General features: G+C 48.2%; 1 protein-coding gene across 5 annotated transcripts in view; it reads right to left on the reverse strand.

The window, feature by feature from the left end:
* FAM193B (family with sequence similarity 193 member B) overlaps positions 1–15,238 on the reverse strand; it is a 31,751-nt gene extending 16,513 nt beyond the window's left edge. For 2 of the 5 annotated variants that reach the window (XM_075542040.1, XM_075542039.1), the window contains exon 1: positions 14,827–15,238. In XM_075542040.1, the coding sequence (XP_075398155.1) occupies positions 14,827–15,045 (219 nt within the window). In that variant the 5' untranslated portion in view covers positions 15,046–15,238. Of the gene's footprint in view, positions 1–7,533; positions 7,595–10,382; positions 10,626–13,795; positions 14,798–14,826 lie in introns of those variants that run through there. The other 3 variants (XM_075542042.1, XM_075542041.1, XM_075542043.1) reach the window with 3 other exon arrangements.
* Between the last annotated feature and the right edge of the window lie 11,095 nt (positions 15,239–26,333).

Raw genomic sequence — 26,333 nt, forward strand, 5'->3', positions numbered from 1 at the left:
CCAGTGAGAACCTGCCTCGACACTGCACCGAGGGCACACGTCAGTGAGCAGGGCAGTTGCTAACAGCAGCTGAGATGGGAGACAGCCCTCCAGGACCCAGCCCTGGTGAGTAAGTGTCCCTTGGAAAGAGATGAAAGGATGACTGAGAAGGATGGTGTTAGAGAAGTTAAGGGCAAGGAGGTCTTTTTCCAACTGTAGCCAGCAAAGTTTCCACAGCTCCAAGGAGCCAGTGACTCTAAGCAGAGGCGGCCCGTCCCTGACTCCCTTCCCTGGAATGGCAGTGACTGTATTCTTAAGGCAATCAGGACATGGATTTTCACTACAACAGAGTTTACTTACTTTCACTTGGGTATTAAGTTCCAATGTCACTACATAAGATAACTTGTATAAGTAAAACTAACCTTGAAATTCTATATAGGGCTTGTAAAGTATAATTTATGTAGTTCTGTAGTTGCAACCAAGAATTCCAATGCATAATGTTCCAGTAATGTGCAAAAGTTGTTTCTATTGTCTCTCAAGCAAAGACAAACAAACAAATTAAAAAAACTAAATACAGAATCCTAGTAGGTCGAGTGTGTGATCAGTGACTGGACTTGGGGAGATGCTGGGGAGCAAGTGGTACCATATTGACTTTTGCATGAATCCTGCACCAGCTGCATGGTTCTGGGTATGTGCTACTTACTGCCTTTCTCCATTTGTAAGAGAAGAGTAAGTTTTTATTCATGGGGTTGGCTATGAGAAATAAACTTTATGAACGCCCAGTCAGGTGCCAGGCAGATAAGCTATTCAATAACTGAGTCGACTCAGACTCACAGTGATACCTCTAGGACAGTGCAAAGTGCTCCTCCAGGCTTCTGACACTAAATCTTTACAGAAGAGACAGCTTCATCTTTCTGTCTTGAAGTGGCTGCTGGGTTCCAGTTGTGGACCTTTAGGTTAGCAACCCAACCTCAAACCTACAACACCACCAGGGTCTTCACTAGATGGCACTAATCATTAGCACAGTGGGGCAACTGGAAACAATAGCCCATAGGGCAGCAGTTCTCAACCTGTGGGTCGCGAACCCTGTGGGGGGTGGGGGTGTCAAATGACCCTTTCACAGGGGTCACCCAATTCATAACTGTAGTAAAATTAGTTATGAAGTAGCAACGAAAATAATTTTATGGAACGATGAGAGCAACACATGTACAAATGTCCTTTACGCAATTGATGTATGTATAGATTGTGATAAGAGTTGTATGAGCCCCAACAAAATGATTAAAGAAAGAAAGAAAATAATTTTATGGTTGGGGGGGGTCACCACAACATGAGGAACTGTTACTAAAGTTCTCAGCGTTAGGAAGGTTGGACCCACTGCCATAGGTGTTTCAGAGTTCAGAGTGTAAATCTTCATGGGGATAGCCTCATCTTTTCCCCCTGGAGTGGTGGTGGGTTTGGACTACCAACTTTTGGTTAGCAGCCCAATGGCTAAGCCACAGTGCCATTATGGCACCCTAAAACCAGGATCGGGGTTGACTACATTTAAAAAACCCAGTCTCTGTGTCTCATGTGTCATGAATCTAAGGCGACTTGTTAGAGGCATCTTCACCTCTGTCCTCAACCTCATGACATGGCTCCTTGAGCTAAGAATTCCCTGCGCTTTCCCACCTCAGGACTTTACTAACAGGGTTTGATCCTCTGCTGAGAGCTCCCTTCCTCCCCACCTGGGCAGGGCTTAAAGACCCCGCTGAAATCCAGCCTTCTCTCAACTCCTACCGAATCCCTCTTCTAAGTCATCTCTCCTCCCTCAGATCCCCTCAACTCACTGTGCCTTTACTATAGCATCTGTGCCTTGCATGTAATTTATTAACCTGCATCTTTGTCTTGCCTCCTAAAATGTGCTTCCTAGAAGGTAGGCAACAGGCCTGATTCTTTTCTGGATCCCTCACTTGACAGCCAAGAGTCTAGGCACAGGCCATAGGCCAGCTAGGCAGTAACAGCTAAGTCAACTTGAGACCTGGCTCGAAATGACTACTTTCCACTGAGAAGGATCATCTCCCCTTTTGAACTTCTACCCAAACTCAAGATTCTAAACCCAAGAATGGAAGACATTAATTATAGAGTTGCCTGCAGTTCATGGGAATAATGTGCCTCTCCCTTGAGCCAAACTGGTACACATAATAAAAGAGATTAGCCATCAAGGGAAGTGACTTTACAGGGCAGCCTGTCTCCCCAGTTATAGGTAGAGACACAGAGCTTGGGAAGCTAATTAAACCCTAAGTGAAGCAGAGCTGATACCATCTACATTGCATAAAGTTGCCTGGAGGGCTAAGTGACATTTCAAGAACAAATCAAGTAGCTCAAGGGATCTGTGTAGTAGATACTGAATCTATTTATTATCTAGGCCCTTGACTGTTCTGTTCTTAGTAAGTCACAATGGCAAATGGTTTATCCACGGTCTTTACTAAATTCACTATCCATGGGTCCATTCTAGGCCCAAGCAGTTCTGGGGGCCTGGGGTCTTTTCTCTTGGACTAGATCATCTCTGCCCTAGTTGCCAGAGGGTGGTGGAAACCACAGGCCCGAGAGCTATTGTTTTCAGTCAGTATACCACTGTGACTTCAGATTTTGCTTTGGCAGACAAAGCACTCACTTCAGAATGCCCTTTGGCAACAATCTCCTGTCATCCCCCCAATTCCTGGCAATCCTGATCCTTTATATCATCCCCACGGGCCAGAGAACCTAGGCTTTAACTATGCTCTTCTCAAGCTGTACTTTTCCCACGTGGCAACATATTTCCATACAGAGAACAAGCTCAATAAAAATTTATTGAATTAATGAAATAGCTAAACGTATTTCTTCATCATAAAGTCTGATAAAGTTATTTCTGAAACCCAGCAGCCCTGGGACTACCGTAATTATTCCTTCTCACTTCAGCTTGAGTTTCAGAGCTTCTCTGGACAGAGCTCTAGGTGTGCGCAGAAGAGGAAGAGAAGAAAGGCTATAGTGTCTCTCTTATTTGGCATCTGCTCCCAAAAGCTGAGATCATTCTGCTTCAATCCCCCAGGATACTCTGACCCAAACCAGAATCTCTGGTGGAGAGTTTGGGGTTACTCATCCAGGGACTCCCGCTGCGCCACTCACATGGCCAGAGCAGCCAGGAAGTCGGAGGCACTGTAGTTGGAGGAGAATAGCAACTGCAGTCAGTAGACCTAGTATCTGTTCTCTCTCATGTGATCAGGCCCAAAGCTTAGGTCATCCTAGTTTTCCCCAGATCAACTAGGGGGAAATAGATATATAATATATATTATATATATGTAAACAAATCAAAGATAGGGGAAGTTGACCATACAATCGATCATTTTATTTTCTGTTCACGTACTAAAGTCCGGTGTCTAGTTAGGAAAAGTGCTGAAGAGGCTGGACTTCTTTAGAGACCGCGCACCTTGGCATGGTCTTGAGACCCCGTTTGCACTCTTTCACTGCAATGCCGGCTTTCCCGCTAGATGTGAAGGCAGCAGCTCTGGCTAGATAACCATTTTCCTTAGCCCCTGGCTCTGGTGGTACACTGGACTCTATAAGCATTTGCTGTACCTATGAAGACCTACACACAAGAACACGTCAAATTGCCACCTGCCTTCCAGGGCCGAGATGCAGCTGGCCGATCACAGACCTTGTAACAATCAGTTCTCATTCAGGTAATGGGAATAGGGGTCTGGATGTGTACGGAATGCAAAGGAGTAGCAATGAGGTACAACGCAGAACCAAAAAGGAATGGGCTTACTGAGAGTTGGGATCTGGGCCCTGGGGGCCAGAGCACCCATGAACAGCTGTGCAGTGTGCCTGGCCAAGGGTCAGCTGGGGGCTGAAAACTCAGCAGTGCAGAGGATGGCAGCCTATAAGCCGGCCACACTGCTGGGAGAAGAGGGTGATGGGTACTTTTTTAAGGACAAAAAAACCCAAGGCAGCTTGTCCACAGCCAGGCTTACTTGTGTTGGTCCAAACAGCCCTCTTTCAAACACTCAATGACATAGATGTGCTGTCTGGGTCTCAGTCACACTGACACTGGAGAAGTTTCATTTTAAAATGGTGAGGGCAAGGATGTGCACTGGGGGGGGGATGATTTCAAAGCATTGTAGATCAAGGACATGGAATAGCAAAGTGTGGCCCGTGGACCTGAGGTAAAGAATATTTTGATGATCTGAAGATGTTAATTACCTTTTACACTATGTTAATAATTATACGAGTGCCTTAACATAGATCAAAGAAACCCTAGTGGTGCTATGGGTCAGGCGAGGGGCTGTTCATGAAAGGTCAGCAGTCCAACCCACCTGCTACTCCATGGAAGAGGAGGCTGTGTGCTTCCATAAAGACTCAGTCTCAGAAGCCCTCTACTGGCTTCGCTGGGCACTTGGCTGTACACAATGGCAGCGAGTTTGGGTTTAACACCAAGCAAGGTAGTGGCACAGAAGGGACCCCTGGTGATCACTGCAGTCCTCAATGCCATGAACTCATGATTCTACATATAAAAAGCCTTGACGAAGAAGTAAACATGAGAAAATGCACCCAATTTTTCTCCAGAATTTACTTTTTAACTCTCCCAGGAGCTCTGGTGGTGCTGTCAGGAATGCCCTGGGCCACTCACTGCCAGGCTGGTGGTTCAACCTGGGCTATCTGCTGCTGTAAAGATGTACTGCCCGGACAGTCCGCACAGGGTTGCTCCGTGTCACGGTGCTAAGGAGGGGACGCAAGCGCAAGGACGTGCGCAGTCCACCAGCGCCTGGGGTGCCTTGCACAAAAGCATGCGTGGGACCAAGTTGTGTTAGCCATTTCTCACCCCAAGATACAATTCTCACTTGAAAGAGCACTGTCAGACAAGCCCCGTTAGTCAGACTCAGGGTATTTGGGAGACATTTTCTCAAAAACGAACAAAATGAGCCTGTTACTTCCGGGATGACAACGGACAGTGTTTGTGTCCAATAAGGAAGTAGCATTTCTCAGGGAAAGGACTTCCTAAGCATGTGTATCCACCATCCTGAGCCTGACAGCTTCCCAACACTTAAAGATGTTCCTGATAAAATTGAGGGTGATTATCATAAACGCTATACTTTGATATTGGAAAATCAGATGGGGCATTCGGAAGATCTGTAAAACTCAGCAATGAACCGATTTTCCAAATGATCAAAGTATGTCACAAAAACAGGTGAGTAAAAGATCTATGCCAAGTGCAAGGAAGACTACGGGGCTTTCATGCAACTGAGTGTAAACAAGTCACTGACTTGGGCTCAGATTCCGTATTGCTAAGAATATCTACAATCACCTGAAGAGACTAATAAAATTCTACTCCCTGTTCCTTTACATATCTGCGTGAGGCTGGGCTTTTTGGGTTATATCCTTTGACCAAAACAACACACTGCGACAGATTGAATGCAGGAGTATATATGAGAATCCAGTTTTATTTTATGAAGTCAGACCAAAAAAGAAAAGAAATGTACCCAAACAAACAGAACCATTAATTTCACAGGTTTAGGGGGAAATAGTTATTTTTCACAAAAAAGGTGATTTATGTTAACCTGTGATTTAAAAATTTTCTCACTTTCAATACTTAGTTGGGTAAATGTTGACATCTATAACCAACCTAAGCAAAAGCTCTTTGGGCTGCGCCAGTACTTTTGAACAACGGGAAGGGTCTCGAACCCAGATTCTTTAGGGACGGTTCTGCAGTGGGTGCTGGGTAAGCAACTGTGGTCAGCAGCAGTGATATGGCTCATTGGCACATCTGGATCGTTCCCTGGGGAGCCTTTCTGCTCACAATCTGGGCACTGCACGGGAAGAGTTGGACTGCACACCAGGAAGTAGCCAAGGGCTGCTCTGAAGCCAGCTCTGAGTGCCAGCACTCAACCTGCTCTCACTGCTCCCGCGGATTCTCTCTAGTCCCAGGAGTTCATGGCCGTTTGTACAGGACTTCCCCCAGACACGTGCTGTATCCAGCCAGCTGCCCTGCAATAGGTTCCACATTTGATCCTGAAGTGTCCCATTACAGTCCTCTACTCCCAAGGTGCCCGATTCCAAGAGCCTCCCCATCACCAAGGCAACTGCAGCTGCAGGTCCTCCCAGAAGCAGGGACAAGGATAAACTTCAGCCCTCACCCCAGTCACTTCACTTCTTCAATCCACACTCTTGGAGGCCTGCCTGAGGCCAGCCTTGTGCTGGATGCACAGGACACACCCAACAACAGAGAGCTCCGCCTTAAGAACACAGGCATGAACCAAACAAGTTCACGTGCAGGGGTCATTGATGTCCCAGGCTGCTTTGTAGTCATTTTTGAGGATCAAGCAGGGAATAAAATGAAACAAACTAAGACATCGTGCTTCACTATGGAACAAAAGCTTCAATGTATGGTACTTCTCCCACACCTTACTTAGTTTGTGATTGCCTGCTTGTAGCTCTTCTTTCCTTGCTTCATCCCTCAATAGTTCGGTCTGCTCCTGCTACCACCATCTGGGCCAAGCACCCTCGCTGAATACTGCTAACTAACAGCTTGCAAGCAAATCACAATGGTAACCACTACCCTTCGGCATTCATGACTTGGCTGTAGCTGACCTCTCCATTCTTCCCTTCCACTCTAACGCCTGAGTGAGACCTTTAAGCTCTAGTCATGCTGCTTCTTGGCCATTCAAACTTCAAGACTTTGTGCCCTCAACCCCCCACTTAAGCCCACAGTAAATTCCTACTTCTCCCCTAAGACCCTGATCACAGATCAGTGATGTGTTTGTTGGGCCAAGGTAAAACTAAATCTTTCAGCAAAGCACCTACCCACATTATGTCTTGGATGTATTCTACCTGCTAAAAATTTTGAGAACAGGGAATGGATCTTGGTCAATGAAGTGGCCCCAGGACCTCGGCTTGACTTGGGCCTGGCACAAAACAGGCAGTTGGGCAATGACTAAATAAGCGAGTGGTTAAAGCCCATTTGGCTCATGTCTCAGCTGCTCTACACAAAGGACAGAATTTGGAACAGCCGGACCAGTCCCTTCCCCAACACGCTACACAATGAAAGCAAAGCCACAGATGAGGGGCATTGGAGAAGAATCAGAGCCTATTCCAATTCCAGCACTCAGAGCTGCAGTTCATTTTCAGGGAGATGACACAAACCCACCTCAGTGCTCCAGGCAGTCAATGGCAGATCCTTCCAAGGCCAGGGCAATGAGTCTCTTGAACTCAGGGGACATTCTCTGCCCCTCAAGGTTAGCTCACTCACTGCTCTGGCTTCTTGGGCATTCAAAGGAAAACCAAAGCAGCTGCGTGCTTATTGACCTAGATCTTCAAGCAAAACTCCCACCTACTACTCTGTAACCCCAGCACAGGCTTCTCAAACGTGAGAGTATGAGCTTTGAAGACGGAGTTATGAGTTCAAATCTCAGTTGTGCCATTTTCAGTGCGATCTTAGATCACTCAACTTCTCTGGGCCTCAATTTCCTCACTTATGAAATGGGAATAAAACCATACTTTACAGAGTTATGAGGACAGAAGGAAATAAATTATGTAAAGTACCTGGCCTGGGTCTGGCACACAGTAGGTGCTCAATACCCGTTAGTTTCTTTCCTCTTCTGCCCTGGAAGAAATGACAGGGAAACTTACTAAGTGAGACTTGCCCAATCCAAAATGATTACTTGAAGCACAGGACAGAGAACTGAACAAGCAACTTACAGGGCTTCTTTGAACCCCCAAGCCCAGGCTTTCTGCAGCAACGTCCTAAGTAAGGCCCTTCAGTGTTTGCAGTCCCGTAGAACCCCTTTTCCTGCCCTCGTTTTCTTGTATCACTTTTCAAAGCAGATAAATAGATCTAATATTTTCAGTATGATTAGATCTATTTATCTGGAAAGGAGGTGGGAGGGCAGGAGGCTGAGGAGCTAAACAACTTGGGTAGTTAGAAGGGGAAATTGGTTTATAGCAAACCTTCCTAAACTGTGAGTAATATAACTGAATGGGGGTGGGTGGGTGGTTGCAAAACATTTGGCAACAGTGCAAGTTTTCTGAAAGTCCAACGACCAAAACATCCATTCAAAACCAGACCTGTAATGAAGCCGAGGTGTTTCTGACAGCACATGCCCAGGTTACAAATTTCTGGAGCAAAAAAGGAGTCTTGAGCGGACAAAGTTTAGGCTGCTGTGGTCTACGGAATTGTAGCAGGGTTAGCTACAGATGGGAGCTGCCTGGAGTTGAAGGATGAGGGGGGAAGCCTGGGCCCAGAGCTGGAGAGAGCTGAAGGTGCCCACATGGGCCCTCCCAGGATGTGAGGGTGCCTCTCCACCGCCTGCTTGCCTGCTTTGGCACACATCTTGCCTCGAAGGTCCATTCACCATTTCTTCCCCCTAAGGCGCGTGCTACTCACACCTTCACTCGTGCTGCTCCCTCCCCTCGTCCTCTATTCAGTGTAGACTCAGAATAGGTGTACATCCGCTCTAAGCCACAGGCTGAATAAACTGTGCTTTGTTCTGGATCTCATAATCCTCCCCCCCCACCCAAATTAATATATCTCTATACTATACTTTCCCCATATAATCTGCATAGGAAATTAACACGCAAGGACCGGCAAGTTTGTTATTTCTGGGGGGAGTAGGGGGTAAAGGGGAGGTTTTTAGATGCATACTATTTGAGTTAAAAACCTGGTAATAGAACTTAACATCCACACTAATAGACTGTGATTGTGAAGGTGACGCAGGGCGGGGCACCGCTTCGTCTGTTGTCCGTGAAGTTACAATGAGCTGGAGTTGACTTGACTGATGGCAGCTGTCTACTGCTCTAGGACTGGTGCGCACTGCCTGCATTCCAGCTGTTGACAGATGTCTTTGCCACAACAATGTGAGCTTTTCAAGGACAGCGTCTGTGTCTCGATGTTCTCTTTACCCCAGTCCTTTGGCGGGAGCAGCAGCATGCAATGGGCAGGAGGATGCATTGGAAGGTTAGCCGTTGGAGGGTGTCAGTAACAGGAGAACCACAGAAGAACTAGGGAAAGTTTTCTTTAAAAACAAAGCTTGTTTCTGGTACTGCTTATGGAAAAGTTCCCCCTGGGAAGACCAGTTCTTCCAAGAATTTCATAGGTCTCTCCTGGCAAAGGTCCCCACAGCTTCCACAAACCTGGGCTCACAGAATCTCCCAGGGCAATTCAACAAGATTCCTGGGTTCTAGGTCTGGGGCAGCTGTTCTGTAGGTCAGGGACAAGACTGGCCCAGTCCAGGGAATTCTGATGATTAGTGGCCCCGTCCCATACCAATCCCCCACCCCCTCCAGGGAGGGAGAGGGGGTGTCCCACAATCAGATGCCTCTCCCAGGCAAGTGCTTCTTCACAGGCTATCAGGGAAATTAGTGGAGCACATCATGACTACCTCCCTTCGGAAAATCTTCCCTCGTCATCTCAATCCCTGCAAGATCAAGTCCAAACGTTTCCATGTGGGTTTCAAGATCCCTGCTAACCTCTCTAGTTCAGCGCCCCCACCCTCCAAATGAGTTGGCCAGTTCCTTGCCACAGTCTTTGTATCTGTCACTTCTTTCGTTTAGACCTTCTTCTCCCACCTCTGGAGGAACAACTCATCCTTGAAGATTCAGCTGAGAAGCTATCTAGAGCACCACAGCTGTGCATCATCTTTGAAGCACTTATCACAACTATGGCCGCTACTGTGCTCAGCACTTGGCACGCTTACTTGTTTACCCTAACACGAATCCTAGGGGCTCACTGTCATTTTATTGATGACAAAACATAAGAGGAAGAAAAAACAAAGGCCATTGCTAGGGTCTAGAATTTGAATCTTAACTTGGAGGATGCCAATTCTATTCCATTACCTAGCTTTATTGCAGTTGCTCATATACACGTTCTCTGCACCATAGGCAACTCATCAGACTCACTTGTGCATTCTCAGCTAACACAGGGCTTGCATGGATCAGGTGTTGGTTAGTGTCTGAAGCACTTGTGGATGCCAGGCAAGAGGAAGCTCCGAAAACATACATCCTAGAGAAATGAATGGCTGCTAGCCTGGCCAAGCAGTGGGAACAGCTAAGAATAAAGTGGCCGGAGCGTACCTTTTGTTATAATTTGGTTGGACATTTATTCAGCACCTATGGACCATGTATAACACCCAACAGATGAACAAAGCATAGCCCTTGCTTTCCAAGCATCTAGGAAGTCTCACTGCAGCAAGTCAGGGCAGTAGGCTTCTAAATCTAGGCCCATCTGGATATCAGACATGGTAATAAAACACATTGCTCTGTGATATGCTAAGGAAATGAAAATTTAAAAATCTGAATGGAGTATTTTTAAAGTGTTTTTGGCTTTTCTACATAACGAGTTTCTTGGTTTGCTAAGTCAGGGGCAGGGACCCTTCAGTGTCATTCCATTCACTTACAATGAAAGCAGGGCAGGCGGGCAGGATTCTAAGGTGGAGGCCCTCCAAGACAGGAACTATCTCATCCGTCTCTGTATCCCTAATAGAGGTAATTGAATGCTTGCTGAAACATAATGAGATGGGCTTCATAAAGAGACTGATATTTTGCTCTGATGCCTTGAGGAGGCAGGCTTACTCTGAGTAGTGGGGAAGCCAGCTCTCTCTGGAGTTCCTCTAACCAGTCTGGCTCAGTCCTGGGAGATACTAGGAGAGATCGGAGGGGGGAGAGGAGTAAGAGGTGCAGAAGCGTAACATGAGTTCAGCTCCTACTAACCGCTAGTTTTCATTCTGGAAAGTCTCCTGGGGTGGGGGCGCCAGGTTACTGAGTGCGGACCTGGCTTACAAAGATGAGGGCCCCAGGAGATACTTAACAACAGCCAGCCGGCGTGAACAGGTGAGAACATGCAAGCTTTGGCTGGCCACCTGGGCAGAGATGGCCACACAGCAGCCTCCCACTTCCACTTGGACTTGAGAAGCCTCTTTGTGCTAGAACATAGACCATTTAAAAGCTTCACATTCTCTTGCGATTCCTTTCCAAAGAGGCTAGGAAGGGCAGAGAAAGTTGCCCAGGACTACAAGGTAAGAGGTGGCTAGTTGAGAGTTCAACCCACAGTTATGGCCGTTATTCCCTATTACCTTCTTTGACAGTTTTTAGATGTCTCACGTTCCATCTTTTTCACCAATAAACAGTAATTATTTGTTTTCTTGTGAAGTAAATAAGTAGGTGTGTGTGTGTGCCTGGGTTCTTGGTGAACAAATCAATGTAGCTTAGCTGCCTGAAAACAATTGGAAATGAGGCTTTTTTGGTTCCATTTAGCTCAGGAGGTGCTCTGGTGGCATAGCACTGAACTGCTAACCACACAATATTACCGGTTCTAACCCACCAGCCAATCTAGTGAAGAAAGATGAGGCTGTGTAAAGACATAAAGCCTTGGAAACCCACAGGGGCAGTTCTGCTTTGTCCTATGGGATTGTTGAATCAGAATTGGCCCCATAGCAGTGAATTAGTTCAAGGCCCTGCATGTAAATGTATGCCAAAAAAGCAAATCAGATTAAAAAAAAAAAGAAATATTAACTGTAGGTAAATAAACTTGCTTTTCAGGAATGTAAAAGTAATTGTTATTTCTAGGTTAGTTTATTATATAAAATAGTGAGTACTCATGTAAACAAAACCATATACTATGGGGCAAGGTGAAGTTGGTGCAGTGGGAATATGATTCAAGGAGTCCATATAGAAAAAGAATGGTTGAAAACTGATTGTGGTAGCAATTGGACAATTCTACTTGATGTGATTGAAATATGGAATGATCCGATAAAGGTACTAAATCCTAACTAATAAAAATATGTATTATTTCTAAAAAAGAAAAAAAAAAAGCAAACCAAACTCAGGGCCACAAAGTCCATTCTGACTTACAGTGAGTGACCAGAGGCAGTATAGAACTGTTCACAAGGTTTCCATTTGTAAATCTTTATCGAAGCCGGCTACCTCATCTTTCTCCCATTGAGTGGTTGGTAAGCTTGAACTACTGACCTTGTGGTTAGCAACCCAACGCGTAACCCACCAGGCCCCAGGGCTCCCGAGAGCCTTTAACCAGCTCTTATGAAATGTGTACAGGTTGTGCCAACGAGTGAAGGGTATTGGATGGATGAGAAACAGCCTCAGGAACACAGGCCGTCTAAAAGGAGCAGATACTTCTCAGAGTCTAGATTACTGCCCTGTGTGGTGGGGGTTGGTGGTGGTGAGGGGATGGATGTCCAGCAGCAGCAGATTTTCAGAGTTCTCAGAGAAAGCACAAAGCCAGACCTATAGGAAATCTTCAGATTGTTAAAATAGTAGCTCAAATTAAACCAAACAAAACATAAGCTGGAACATTTATGTCTGTGGACTAGAAGTGGCCCTCTTTCCTATCTTTGTCTGAAGTTTGGTATGTGACACTGGGTCTCACCTTACTTTCCCACTCTGTACATAAGACAGAGTTACGAGTGGCGGTGGAACCCAGAGGATCCTCACTAAAAGTCACCTATGGGCATAAAAGTGACTGACCCCAACCCTTTCAGCCAGTGCTTTTGACCAGGGCGTAAAAGCCTGCTTCTGGCATTTAGACCCCTCAGCAAGAGAGTGGGACCCAATCAGGAAGGAGAGTTTGTCAGTTTGTGCACCCTTTTGTGGCCTTAGTGAAGAAGGAAAAAAAGAGAAAAGACTGGTTAAATTCCCCAAAGTACTTAAGAGCGTCTTCTTTTTCTGTTTGGCCCAAGATTGATAGTGGGAGTTATTCAGGGTAAATATTTAGTCTGGATTTCTGTTTCTTCATCTGTAAAATGGGGCCTTTATCATTACAACCTTCAGCTCATTAACATTTGCTAATCAGTAGGCACAGGGGATGATGGTGACAGACATGGTCCTGCATTCTGAGTTTGTGTGGAAAAACCGAACCATTGCACTAGTAATGAATGCATTACCATTGTGCTCAAGGCTGAGGTGGTGAGAAGATTCGAAGTAAGCTATGTGTCAAAGTGCCTGGCATGAATACATGAATAAATGGGCAGATCAAGCAGTGGAGCAGAGCAGACAACAAGCAGGAGCCTAGGTGTCAGAAAGTTGAATGGGTTGGGTTGAATGCAAGCTGAATGGGTAAGCTGTCACCTAGGTTGTTTTGGCTTCTCTGTGCAATGCAAGCTACAGGCTGGGTGGAGTGGAACTGGACATGGCAGGGACCCTTAAGCACTGGGCGGAGTGAAAGGGCAGACAGCAGATGCTTGTTCTCCCCTCCCCACTTCCCCCCTCTGGATAACAGCACTGGGGAGATGGGGGGTTTGAAAGGAGGCAGGAGGAAGAGAAGGCCGGAGAGGAGAACTAGCTTTGGGTCCCACCCTAGACCTGGGGGGGGGGTTTAACCTGGGGGTTGGCATATCCCTAAAACTAGGCTCAGCCCAGGACAGGAGGTGAGAGGAAGATGCTAACCCTGACACTCGCTCAGTGAGATAGTCATGAACTTAAAACCTCATTGTGAGCTGAGACACAAAGGAGACCAGCTTCAAAACTGGGTTCCAATCAGCACAGGTTCTCCACTGCTTCATTTCCTCTCTCATTCACCTGGCTAATGCCTACTCTGGGTCAGCAGAGCCCTGGACTAGGCATGGAGAGGATCCGAGAGAGAGATGATACAGTCTATGCCCTTGTGGAGTTCACAGTCCAGAGCAAAGGACGGGGCGGGGGGACAGACACAGCCACGGAACGGTTCATCACAGAATAGGGAGTGCTACCAGAGGGAAGCACAGAGGGCTGCGGGGGGTAGAGAGGGGGCACCTGACGCAACTGGGGAGGTCAGGGAAGGCTTACTGGGAACAGTACCCCAAATGACATCCCCACTCACATGCACAATTCCAGAGATTCTACTAGAAAGCTGTCAAGAGCCATGCCTTCTGGCTGCACCAGCCTCCCAGAGTCCCCTGCTGCCCGATGCAGTGTCTGCAGAGCCAAACGCATCTTCCGCCACGCCTCATCCTCATCCGGCGCTGCATCCGACCCTCCAAGTCTCCTGCAGGAGCCTGCCTTCCTTGGCAGGCTCAGCCAAAACACCAACTCAAAACTCTTTTGTCAGCGCAAAGCTTAGGGGGGGGGGGAGCCACCCACCCCGGGGTGCAGAGACCCTCCCGCGGCAACTGCAGCCCAGGCCTCCCCGGCCGGCAGGGTGCCTCCCATGATCTCCTTCACTCTAAAGAAAAAGTGACCTTCCTCCAGGTGGCAAGCGGACAGCTTGGGGGACTGCTCCTACTGCTCGTTCTCGGCAGGCTGGCGGAGCCCGGGGGTCGGGGTGGGCCCCGGAGAGGGAGGGGAGAAAGGGCTGCTTTTGCTGGGGGTCCACCTCGGTGCGGGAGCCCTGCCCTTGTTCAGGGAAGCCAGCGGGGCTGGCTGCGGGGAGGCCCAGGAGACAAATGCTGGGGGCACAGCTGCTGAGGGGGCAGCGGCTGCAGGCGGTGCAGGGAAGGGAAGGGGTGGAGCTGCTCCCAGGGCCCAGCGCCCAGGGCCGCCCCCCGAGGCCTGTGGGTGGGAAGCAGGTAGGCCCAGGGGGAGGTGAGGGGCCAGGGGGCCGAGCTGGCCCCCCAGCCGAGGGGGCCCGTGTGCGTGTCGGGGCAGATCGCGAAGTCTCCGCTCCAGCCCGGCGGCGGCGGCGGCGGCAGCTTTCAGGGTGGTCTCAGGAGGCCGGGCCGAGCCTCGGCTTTGGAACGAGGGGTGCAGCCTGGCCGCCCGCCTCGGAGGAGGAAAGTCCTGCCTCGGGCCTGGGAGTGGGCTCCGGGCTCCGGCCCCCGCCCGGGGAGCCTGGTCCCGCGCCCCCCGCGCCCCGGCCCCGCTCCCGGGATGCCAAAGCGCCCCAGCAGCCAGAGTCGCTTCGCTCGCGCCTACCTGCGCGCCGGGCGTCAGCTTGGGCTCCCCTTCCTCCCTGCGGCCGTCGTGGTCGGGCTCGGCCGGCGCCCGCGCCTCCGGGGGCCCGGCACCCGCTCCCGCTTCCAGGCTCGGCGGCGGCGGCGGCGGCTCGGGCGCCTGGGGCTTCTGCGGCCCCGGCACCCGCGCCCGCTCGCGCCGGCCCGCGCCGCCGCTCGTCCTGCTCCGCCTCCGAGTCATGCTGCTGCTAGCGCCGCGACCTCGCTCCACTCCCGTCGCCGCCGCCGCCGCTCCCCTCACAGGACAACAGCCAATATGGCGGCGCCCGGCTCCCCTCCGTCGGCTGCCAGCAGGTCAGAGGGCACGCGGCGTCCGCGCCGCCGCACTAGCCCCGGAAGCCGCCTGCGCCATCTTGCGGAAGGTCACTGCCCGGACTTCCGCCCTCCCCGCCGGGACCGGGATGGGAACGGCCTGCGGGGCGGAGGTGAAGTTGCAGCCACCCGGGTTTACGGGCGGGGAAGACACGCCTGTTGCTATGGAGCCCATTGGGACACCTAGAGAGCCTCTAGCACAGGGTTGAGCGGCTCCAGAGGGTTTTCAAATCTTTCAGCGGAGCTGAACCACTGACCTTTGAGCTGACCCTTCGGGATTAACCTCTGCACCACCAGGACGCTCCGCGCTGCATTAGGCGTTGACTTACTGCCTATTGAATGGATGAGTGAATGAATTCCTCTCTCTAGGGTCGCTAGGCGTTGGAATCCACTCGGCGGCAGTGAATTTCGACTTTATAGCGCTGTGTATTAAGTTCGCACCCAACCTCTGACTACATCCGATACAGCGAGGCGGGTATGGGCGTTCCTACTTTGGAATGGAGAGAAATAGAGGCTACAAAAGGCGAAATGTTTGCTCAGCATCAGCCAGCCAACACCCTTGGACTTCCACACGACCTGAGCTGGAAGGGACGAAGAAATCGCCTACGTCTTCATTAACAACTTGTGGTCCCGGGCAAACCAGGTGTTCAGTGCTTGGGACCCGGTGACTTCTACTCCCCGCCTGCCAGTAGGGAAGTCGATACATAGTTACAACTGGGTGATAAAAGGGAAGTGACGGCCCTGCCCCAGGTCAGTGCTCACAACAAAGGGGTATATTCGAGAGAAAATGTTTAGTACACACACAAAAGAGCATTTAGCATTTTCAATAATTATGTATTTAATTGTTAAAATTGGGGTTTCCTTTTCTCTTCAAATTTTATAAGGAGAAAAAAAAACCAGAAAAGTTTGGGGATAGTCTATCTTACTGGGTCTAGGGGTAGGTACCTTGCAACTTTATGGCAAGTATATGTAAAGTTGTTATTGTGTCTTCAACAGGGGCAGAATTAGGACATTGGCTTCTTAATCCATAGAGCTGGGGATATTAAAGAAAAAGTATATATAAAATATTTTTGCTTAAAGTCTACACAGTACATTAGTTTTCTATTTGACAGCGTCTATATTAATCATCCAGTGACATTCATTACACTTTTTCACCACATGGCAACAGTCTCCGGTGGTGCTTCTGGTTGTTTGATTTCCAGAATGTAGCCTGTTCTCCTGGCTCTCTTCTTTTCATCTTTGTAAATGTTGATCTTTGGGTCTCATTGATGGTTCTTTAAGGAGAGCACCATATTTGTGAGTGATATCTTTTATTTTAAGGAGTTCTAGTGGCTGCTAAGTGTTAGGTCAGCAGTTCGAAACCACCAGCCGCTCCCAGGGAGAAAGATGGAGCTTTCTACTCCCGTCAAGAGCGGCAGTCTGGGAAACTCCCTGGGCAGCTCTGCCGTGTCCGATAGGGCCGCTAGGAGTTGGAGTCACTCGATGGCAGTGAGTCGAGTTGTTTATTTTTAAATTATTAGTGTGGCACTTGGTGGCTTTGCTAAAAAGTGATCTCAGGGAATAACTTCAAGTTCAAGGTTCAAGTTCTGGTCTCCACTGATCCAGTTGGTCTGGCCTTTGTAAAGAACGTGAGTCTTACTCTACAGAGTGAGGGTTATTTTGAGGAAAAGGATGAAATGTAGCTCCCCTTCACGATCCAGAATAGAAATAAAAAAATCTCAGGAAATCTCAGAACCACGACAAAGAACAGACAGAGGCAGGGTGACTTGTGTTGCATGACCATTTCCCTCTTCAGTTTGGCTAGGACAGAAGATGGACGGCCTTAAAGGATGACAGAGCAGCATGATAAGTTTATTTGGGCAGGCATCCCGATTACAGGCATTCTTGCTACCATGATCACTCTTGGAGCAGACTGGCAGTTATTGGCCTCTTTCAAGGGCAGCTATGAGTCTAGTCAATCTTTCCCTTCTACATCAAGCACCAGGAACAGTCTTTGCTCACTGTCTTGCTTCTTGAGTATGTCAATCTCTGGAGACATTGTGCTTAATGGGACTTTTTTTAAAAACCAAACCACCATTCCAGTGGATGCTAGGCCAGTCTACAAGACCCTGCTGGCACCATCCAGTCCTTGAGAGCAGAAATACCCAAGATGCCTTGGGAAGACCTATATGTGTCAGTAGGCAGATGATAAATCTCAGGAATAAATACAGGGGCTGATCCACTTATTGAACTGGGGGGTGCTGAGATATTGCCTACAGAATGAAAGACAAGTCGCTGTACATCATACCACCACTGCTAAGAAAAAGATTCCTTGGTGGACATTTTTTATTTGAGAGGTTACATATACCAGTTATTGTCAGCAGCCATTGGGTTGATTCCTCTAGACAATAATCTAGTCTGCAGAGCAGAGGTGCCCCATAGGGGTTTCGAGGCTGTGAAGCACATCCCCAAGCTCGTCTTCTTAGGCACCTCTGGGTGGGTTTAAATCATCAACCTTTTGGATAGTAGACCAATACTTAATTGTTTGCTCTACGAGGGACCCAACAGAGACCACAGTTCCCCAGACCAAAAAAAAAAAACTCAACAAAACAACCTTACAACCATCAAGCCTATGCTGATTCACAGGGACCTGTCCGTGAGTTTCCAAGACTGTAACTCTTCACAGGAATAGAAAGCCCTGTCTTTCACTCTCAGAGCAGCTGGTGGTTTTGAACTGCTAACCTTTCAGTTAGTAGCCCAACAGGTAACCACTATGCCACCAGGGCTCCTTCCTACCATCGTAAAGCACATGATTTTGACCTATTACTGGGTTGTTTGAAAGCTGCCAACTTTAGGGGAACTATACAAGGAAAGAAGGTTCTACTGACCCTAAGTACTTTACCTTTGACCATTATAACTGAGGAGCTGGATTTTGGAGTGATGTTATGTGCTATTTCACTCCCTTCAGAGGTCTCGTGAAACTGGATGCCTGGCCACGACATCCCTTGTGACCATGTGTCCTGAGCTGCCTATCTTGCCATAGGTGTTATCTGCTCTACCCAGCCATAAAACCCGAGGCAGCCAGGAGCACGCCACTATCAAGAGAAAGTGACATTGATGGCCTGCGGCCAAGGAAATTGTGAAGGCACAAATCAGTTACCTGGCAAGTTACTTATCTTTTCATATCACCTTTCTATCAACCCACACCCACAGTCTTAAGGAGAGATGATATACAGGTGGGGGCAGTAGTGGCAGGTGATCAACCCACTTTTCCAGTGGCTGTTGGGTTAACCCATTGAGACATTGAGGACATTGGGCCGACAGGCCTTGAGTGTAGGAAGCAGCAGATGCCCCTGGTGACTTGGTGAGACATGAAGAGTAAAGACATACATCCTTCATGCTTCAAGTTAGTGTATTATGTTTCTTATGCTGCTCTAGGAACTGGAAGAAATATAGTTGAAGTAAGCGTACAATAAAAACTCACTGCCATCGCGTCAATCCTGATTCATAGCGACCCTACAGGACAGGGTAGAATTGCCCCCTGTGACTTTTAGAGACTATAATCCTCTCAGGTAGGAGAAAACTTTCTATCTTTCAAGGAGCAGCTGGTGGTTTTGACCCGTGGACTTTGTGGTAAGCAGCCAAACACGTCATAACCCACTATGCCACAGGGCTCCTAAGCATGTAATACCCGTCAAACAGAACAAACCAAACCACACCAGGGTCATTGAGTGCTCTCTGATTCCTGGTGAGCCATGTGTGTCAGAGTCGAACTGTGCTCCAGGAGGGGGTGTTCAGTGACTGGTTTTTAAAGAAGTAACCTCTCCAGGGCTTTCTTCCAAAGTGCTCACGGGTGAACTTGAACCTCCAATCCAAGTTCGTGCTGGGACACATGAACAGTTTGCATCACCAGGAACTCCATATAACACTCCCCAAACTGTGTCCTTATCAACTGTTAAAAATAATGATTTTTAGCATGTTAACTTAGAGGAGCCACGGTGGCCTAGTGTTTTACAAATTGAGTTGTTAAACGCAAGCTTTGCAGTTCAAACCCACCAGAAACTTTGGAAGAGAAAGATGAGTCTTTCTACTCCCATAAAAAATGTAGTCTTGGAAATCCACAGACAGCAGCTCTATTCTGTGCTAAAGGGTCATCATGGATTGGCATCACTTGATGGCTGGATCCACAGTGAGACTGGATCCATAGCCAATGTTCATGGGAGCAGCCAGAAACCAAATGACTTACTGCACTGGGAAAATCTGCTGCACACGAGCTACTTAAAGTGTTGAAGAACAAGGTGCACCTGACCCAAGTATGTTTTTTCCAGTCGAAAGCTGGACAGTGAATAAGGTAGGCCAGAGAAGGATTGCTGCCTTTGAATTATGGTGTTGGCAAAGAATACTGAAAGTGCCATGAGCTGCCAGAATAATCAATAGATCAGTCTCTGAAGAAGTAACAGCTAGAATGCTTCTTAGAGGCAAGGACGGTGAGACTTTGTCTCATGTACTTTGGACTTGTCAGGAGAGACCAGTCCCAGGAGAAGGACAGGGAAAAACAGGAAGGCCCTGAACAAGATATACACAGTGGCTGGAACAAGGGGCTCAAACAGAACGGTGATTGTGAGGATGGCACTGTGTTGGGTTTGGTTGAGCCCAGGGTCCCTGTGCAGCGGAGATGGTGCAAGGGCACCTAGCAACAACTTGCTGGCTTGAAATTCTTAATGATTTTTAAACAAGGGCCCCTGTATTTTTATTGTGTGTGCATAGTTTTTCAAGCTGCTCTGAAGGGAAATAGAAGAGAAATTTGAAGAGCACTTGCTTAAACCCTCGGGATTTTGGAACACGAAGTTCATGATGATTTACAAGCTCTCTGCTTTCTACCTGCGACGTACGAGTCGACCCCACACCCGGGCAATGGGAACAGATCTCACCGATTTCTTGAGTAGGGAGCAGGAAGGGGTAAATATGAGGCTTCAAAATGTTTCATGGAAAAATGGAGTGAGAAGATGATGGAATTTTCCCGCTAACGTTTGGAAACCCTATCCTTGTATAAGGACAATGAAAAATAGAGTTTTCCATCTGTACAGGTGATGCTCTGTGTGGATGGGACTTCCACCCGTGTGCCCTTCAGGCAATGCCAGTGTGGTTACCAGGCCCCATCCGGTCTCCTCTGGCTCATCCCATGCCTGCTTCTGTGAAGAATCTGTTCCACCAGTTCTTTCCTCATGGAGCTCTCTGGATGGTGCACACAGTTAACACCAGCTGCTCACTCATGAAGAGGCACCATGGAGGAAAGTCCAGGCGATCTACTTCAGTGCATGCAGCCATTGAAAGCCCTCTGGAGGAGATTTCTACTCTGATGCACATGAGGTCGTCAGGATTTAGAATCAACTTGATGACAATGGCGTTCGCTCTCAGGCTTTCTAAAAGACATTTCCTAGTACTTTTGGAGGGAGGCAGCCAAGTCCTCTTCTCTTCTTCCTGCTCCCTTTAAACTTGAGAATGAGCTTACCTAATTGTACAGGAAAACCTGGGACAGACCCTCCCCACCGCTATGGAGAGGGGCAGGAAGATTGGAGAGGGTGAGAGAGGGCCCAGTGCTGAAGGAAGGATCTGGAATCCCAGGGTGAGAGGTGGATCATCCTAGAGTGTTGGAGTCAGGACCACAGGCCAAGCAAGAATGCAGTAGAGGTGTTCAGATAGGCCCCCTGGGGACCTGGGTGGGGTGGGGTTGCAGTGCAATGCTATCAGAACAATCTCTTTTTTTATTAAACATTTTATTAGGGGCTCATACAACTCTTATCACAATCCATACATATACATACATCAATTGTATAAAGCACATCCATACATTCCCTGCCCCAATCATTCTCAAGGCATTTGCTCTCCACTTAAGCCCTTTGCATCAGGTCCTTTTTTTTTCCCCCTTCCTCCCTGCTTCCCCCTCCCTCATGTGCCCTTGGTAATTTATACATCGTTATTTTGTCATATCTTGCCCTATCCAGAGTCTCCCTTCCCCCCCTTCTCTGCCGTCCATCTCCCAGGGAGGAGGTCACATGTGGATCCTTGTAATCAGTTCCCCCTTTCCAACCCACTCACCCTCCACTCTCCCAGCATCGCCCCTCACACCCTTGGTCCTGAAGGTATCATCCACCCTGGATTCCCTGTGCCTCCAGCCCTCATATGTACCAGTGTACAACCTCTGCCCTATCCAGCCCTGCAAGGTAGAATTCGGATCATGGTAGTTGGGGGGAGGAAACATCCAGGATCTGGGGGAAAGCTGTGTTCTTCATCGGTACTACCTCGCACCCTGACTGACCCATCTCCTCTCCTAAACCCTTCTATGAGGGGATCTCCAGTGGCCGACACTTGGGCCTTGGGTCTCCACTCTGCACTTCCCCCTTCATTCAATATGGTATGTATATACACACACACACACATACATACACACACACACATATATATACATATACACACATATATCTTTTTTTTTTTGCATGATGCCTTATACCTGGTCCCTTTGGCACCTCGTGATCGCACTGGCTGGTGTGCTTCTTCCATGTGGGCTTTTTTGCTTCTGAGCTAGATGGCTGCTTGTTCACCTTCAAGCCTTTAAGACCCCAGACACTATCTCTTTTGATAGCCGGGCACCATCAGCTTTCTTCACCACATTTGTTTATGCACCCATTTGTTATGCAGCCAATGGTATGATTTTTTGTTCTTTGATGCCTGATAACTGATCCCTTCGGGACCAGTCGATCACACAGGCTGGTGTGCAGAACAATCTCTTTTTAAAAATAGACTTTTAAAAAAAAATACAGCAGTTTTAGGTTTACCGAAAATTGTGTAGAAAGTATAGAGATTTTCTATGTTGGGTCCCATTTTTCCAGTAAGTAAATAGCAAATTGCTTTGTAGAAGTATAAGTATTTGCTCCTGATCATTAATTAACTGGGCTAGAACAATAGAACCTATATTAAAAGGCCAGTGAGAGAAGACTGCCAGAGGGAGGGTACTAGGCTGGGTTCTTTAGAGAAATCAAACCAGTGACACATATAAAAAATATATATAGCAAGAAAATGTCTCATATAAGGCCAGTCTGATTTGTATCTATGGGTCAAGAGCTAAGCTGGATGCTTGTCCTGGCTCATGTAACTGGAATGGAAGAAGCATGTAGACCAATCAAGAAAGAGGAAGATCACAGGCTGGTGGATACATCAGAGGCAGATGAACTTGAGGTCAGAAGGTTAGGCTGTGGCTGCAGAGTCCAATGAATCCAAAGTTGGCAGGTCAGATGGCAGACTGCTGATGACTCCCACTGTCAGCAAGGCAATATGGCAGACCATTGGTTCAACTCCAAAGAACTTTAGTTTGATAGTCAGATGCAGGATCAAGACAAGAAGCAAACAAGCACACCACAGAATCTACTTAAATAGGAAGTAGTCATCCCTCCCCCAAGGAAACTTCACCAGGGTTAGGATTTGCAGTAGGGAATTGCATTCCACTCTAATCTTACAACTGATTGACTGCTCATAGCAGATTCCATTATGGTGTTGATTACACTATGGCAGGGCACATCATGCGGGATTAATAGGTTTTAAGGGCAAGCCAGTGAGAATCCTGGTCCAGCTAAATTGACATAAAACCCAGCTTTCACAGAAGAGTAAACATTTTGTCGGATCTGAATTCATTAGGCATGTTTGGGAAACAGGACAGATGACCTCTTCCTTTTACTTTTCCTCACCATTCTATCACCCATCTGATCTCCAAGCCTTGATGCCTTGCAGCAAGAATGAACTTCGGTTCATAAGCTCATGTGTGCAATTTATGAACCGTTTTTGTAACTTTTACAACCCAGTTTAATTTCTGCTTTGAACTCTTGGTCTGCCAGAGTGGGTGGCAGAAATTAATCTCAGGTAATTTGGGTACTTGACCTCTTTCTCAAAGGGCTTGTGTTTAATGCCCCCAGCATTTGCATATACGTGTGAGTCCATGTTTGACAAAGCATGTGTGAATGAATACTCACGAGTGTGGATGTGCGGGAGAGTGGGAACGTATGTGAGGAGGGATGGCACCTGGGTCACGTCAGAGTGAAGGCTGGAGCATGCTGCTCCCTGATAACTGACCCCCAGAGCTCGGGCGACACTGTATGGGATAGGCCTCCCCCGGCTGCCTGGGCGCACAGTGGTGAATGCTCCTTGTAGGTAGGAGGGTTCTAGGAGGAGACAGCAGAGGGAGCTGAGTTCTCCCCAAAGACATCATTCAGGGAGCTGTTCTTTCTTCCTGAGCTGTGGGAGGTTAGGGGCAGTTCAGGTCCAGCGGTGTCAGCCAGGTGGGCTGTTCACCAAACACAGTGGTTCTCAACCTTCCTCAGGCCGCCACCCTTTCATACAGTTCCTCATGTGGTGGTGATCCCCCAACCATAACATTACTTTCATTGCTACTCCATAACTGTCTTTTTGCTACTGTTATGAATTGGGTGACCCCTGTGAAAGGGTCGTTCGACCCCCCTCCCAGAGGGTCAAGACCCACAGGTTGAGAACCACTGCCCTAGCAGCAGTGGGGAACCCACATTCCGTTATCCTCTCTCCTCAACTCCTCTACCCTACCACTAGTCATTTAAAACACTGTGGTAAATACATGTCACCAAACATTGGCTGTTTCAGCCTTCTTCACATGTACAGGTTGGTGACATGAATGTATGTTAACGGTTTTGCTCAGCCGTTAGCCTTATCCGTTCGTAAACATTCCCATCACCCCTGAAGGCAGCACAGCGTCCTCAAAACAGTGAGTCCCCTTTCTCCCTCCCATCTGCCCCTGGGAACCACCAATAAACTCTGGTCTCTGCGGTGCAATGAATTCCTTACTCTAGATCTTCTTGCCATGCATGCTCGTCGACTCCCACAGCACGATTAAGTCCAACTATGCAAATATTTGTGAAGCTGTCATAAGGCCAGGCAGTGTTCCTCGTGTAGCGCATAGCGTCGTTGGGTATTGGAACCATTGTAGGGGCACCCAGCAATAACAAGGGAGCCCTGGAGGTGTGGTGGTCGGGTGTTGGGCTGCTAGCCTCGAGGTCAGCAGTTTGAAAGCACCAGCTACCCCATGGGTGAGAGATGGGGCTTTCTATTCCCACAGAGCATTACAATCTCGGAAACCCACAGGGGCAGTTCTACCCTGTGTTCTAGCAAACCAACTTGATGGCAGTGAGGCTGTTTTTTTTAAAAAAACAAGAACAAGCAACATGCTGTGGCCCACTAACAGGATTGGACAGCTTCCTAATAATGCAAAAAAGATGCATGAACTCGTATAGGATGTGGTAGCTACATAATCTGGTGTAATTTGGGATTGGAGAGGATTAAGAGTGAAGGGGTGGAGTCTAGTCTGTCAATTGGGTCATAGCCAAGGAGGCCTCTGTGTGGGCATGGCCTTCTTCTGAGAATTCTGGGAACTCTGGATTTCCTCCTTGGAGGCAGAAGAGACTCTCTTTCTGCTTGCTTCCTGGGAGACATCTCTGAGGAGAAGCCCCATGGACCTACTCTGATGCAGCCCTGGGAACTGGAGCCACATAGAGACCCCTGCCAGCACTGAGATGCTCCTACTGCCACTGACTTTGCACCCTCTGACCTGTGGTCTTCCTGCATTCAATGTCATTGCATGTGTTTCATGAGTCTGAAGAGAACTTTATAGGTTGGTATCGGACATATGGGCTCATGTTGGACTTATGGACTTGAGCTGGACTGGGCTACGATGTTTTCTCAATACACAACTGCTCTTGTACATAAACCTCTTTCTTATACATATATGAGTCTCCCTGAATTTGTTTCTCTAGTCTACCCAGACTAACATAAGGGATTGGCTAGTTCGTGGTCTTGCTGGGGGGTCGGGTCGGGCACACCTTGAAATTGTTACTTGTGGGGCTGCCAACTGCAAGGCCAGTGGTCCAAACCTATCTCTGTGGGAGAAAGAGGAGGCTGTCTGTGCCTGTAGAGACTTACAGCCTCAGGAACCCTTAGGGACAATTCCATCTGCCCTGGAGGGCCCCTGTCAGTAGGAATGGACACGATGGCAGTGGGGTTTTTACATGGGTAAAGAGCTTACCTGGCAGGTTTTAGGAGAGAGGAATGGAAGGGACTGAGGAGGGAGAAGAATGAGGTGTAACCCCAAAGATGGCAAGAGCATGAGTAATAAGAGCAGGAGATGGTAGGGACGAAGACAAGTACAAAGCAGCTGCCGTGGGGCTGATCACCCCATAGTGGTAAGCGCTGTTAACTCTTGGCAGAGGGCCAGAAGAGGCTGTCCTGACTGGAGAACCGTGTCCTGACTTGTTCCTGTTCCTTCTGAGATAACCTGACCCCGAGCTGTACCTCTGCTTCTTTAACCATTTAACTGTACGTCCGGCATGCGACCTCTAAGAGGGGTTGCAGTGAAGTACTCCCCTGGGGGTGGGGGGGAGGAGGACTGAGGGACGGAGGAGGAGTGGATGCCGGCCTGGCACTACAGTTGGGGGCCGCAGGTGGCCATTTGGGTCACCTTTAACGTCTGCTTCACAGGAACCAGCTCTGGATGGCTTTTTAATAGAGCATTTATTTCATCTTTTCCCATGTTGCTTGGAACGCTGGGGCTATGTCTAGGATTTCTACAGCCAAATCCAGAAAAAAATGTTTGAAAGAAGTCTTTTTATTGTAGAAAGTTATAAACATTGACAAACACTGGCAGAATCCTATGGTGAATCCCCACACCACCCTACACCACCCTTCGCCAGTTTAAACAAGGATCAGTTGCCGCAAGTCTTGATTCATCTATCACCTCTACCGGCCTTCCACAAGCCCTGGTTAATTGCAAACAGCTAGTTGGTCACACTGGAGGGTTCTGATTCCTGTCATCTGAGCGGAGAATGAACTGGCATTTGGAAGGGGGTGAATTACGAGAAAAAAGGAAACAAGGAATAGCATTATATGAACACTGTCCTTCTGTCTCCATTTTCCCATTTCCTTGCCCATTTGTTTGAGTTCCAGACTCAGCACCTGTCTCTGGCAACACGTGTCCTGCTTGCTGCTTGCTTCTTTCTCTTCCCCCCCATGTGGCCAGTTCTCTTAAAGAGACACCTTGCTTTGGAATCACCTGGAAAGCTTGCTAGCATGCAGATCCCCAGGCCTCTCTCCAGCACTACCAACTCA

This window comes from Tenrec ecaudatus, chromosome 2 (assembly GCF_050624435.1).
Source record: "Tenrec ecaudatus isolate mTenEca1 chromosome 2, mTenEca1.hap1, whole genome shotgun sequence".
NCBI classification, from domain to species: Eukaryota; Metazoa; Chordata; class Mammalia; order Afrosoricida; family Tenrecidae; genus Tenrec; species Tenrec ecaudatus.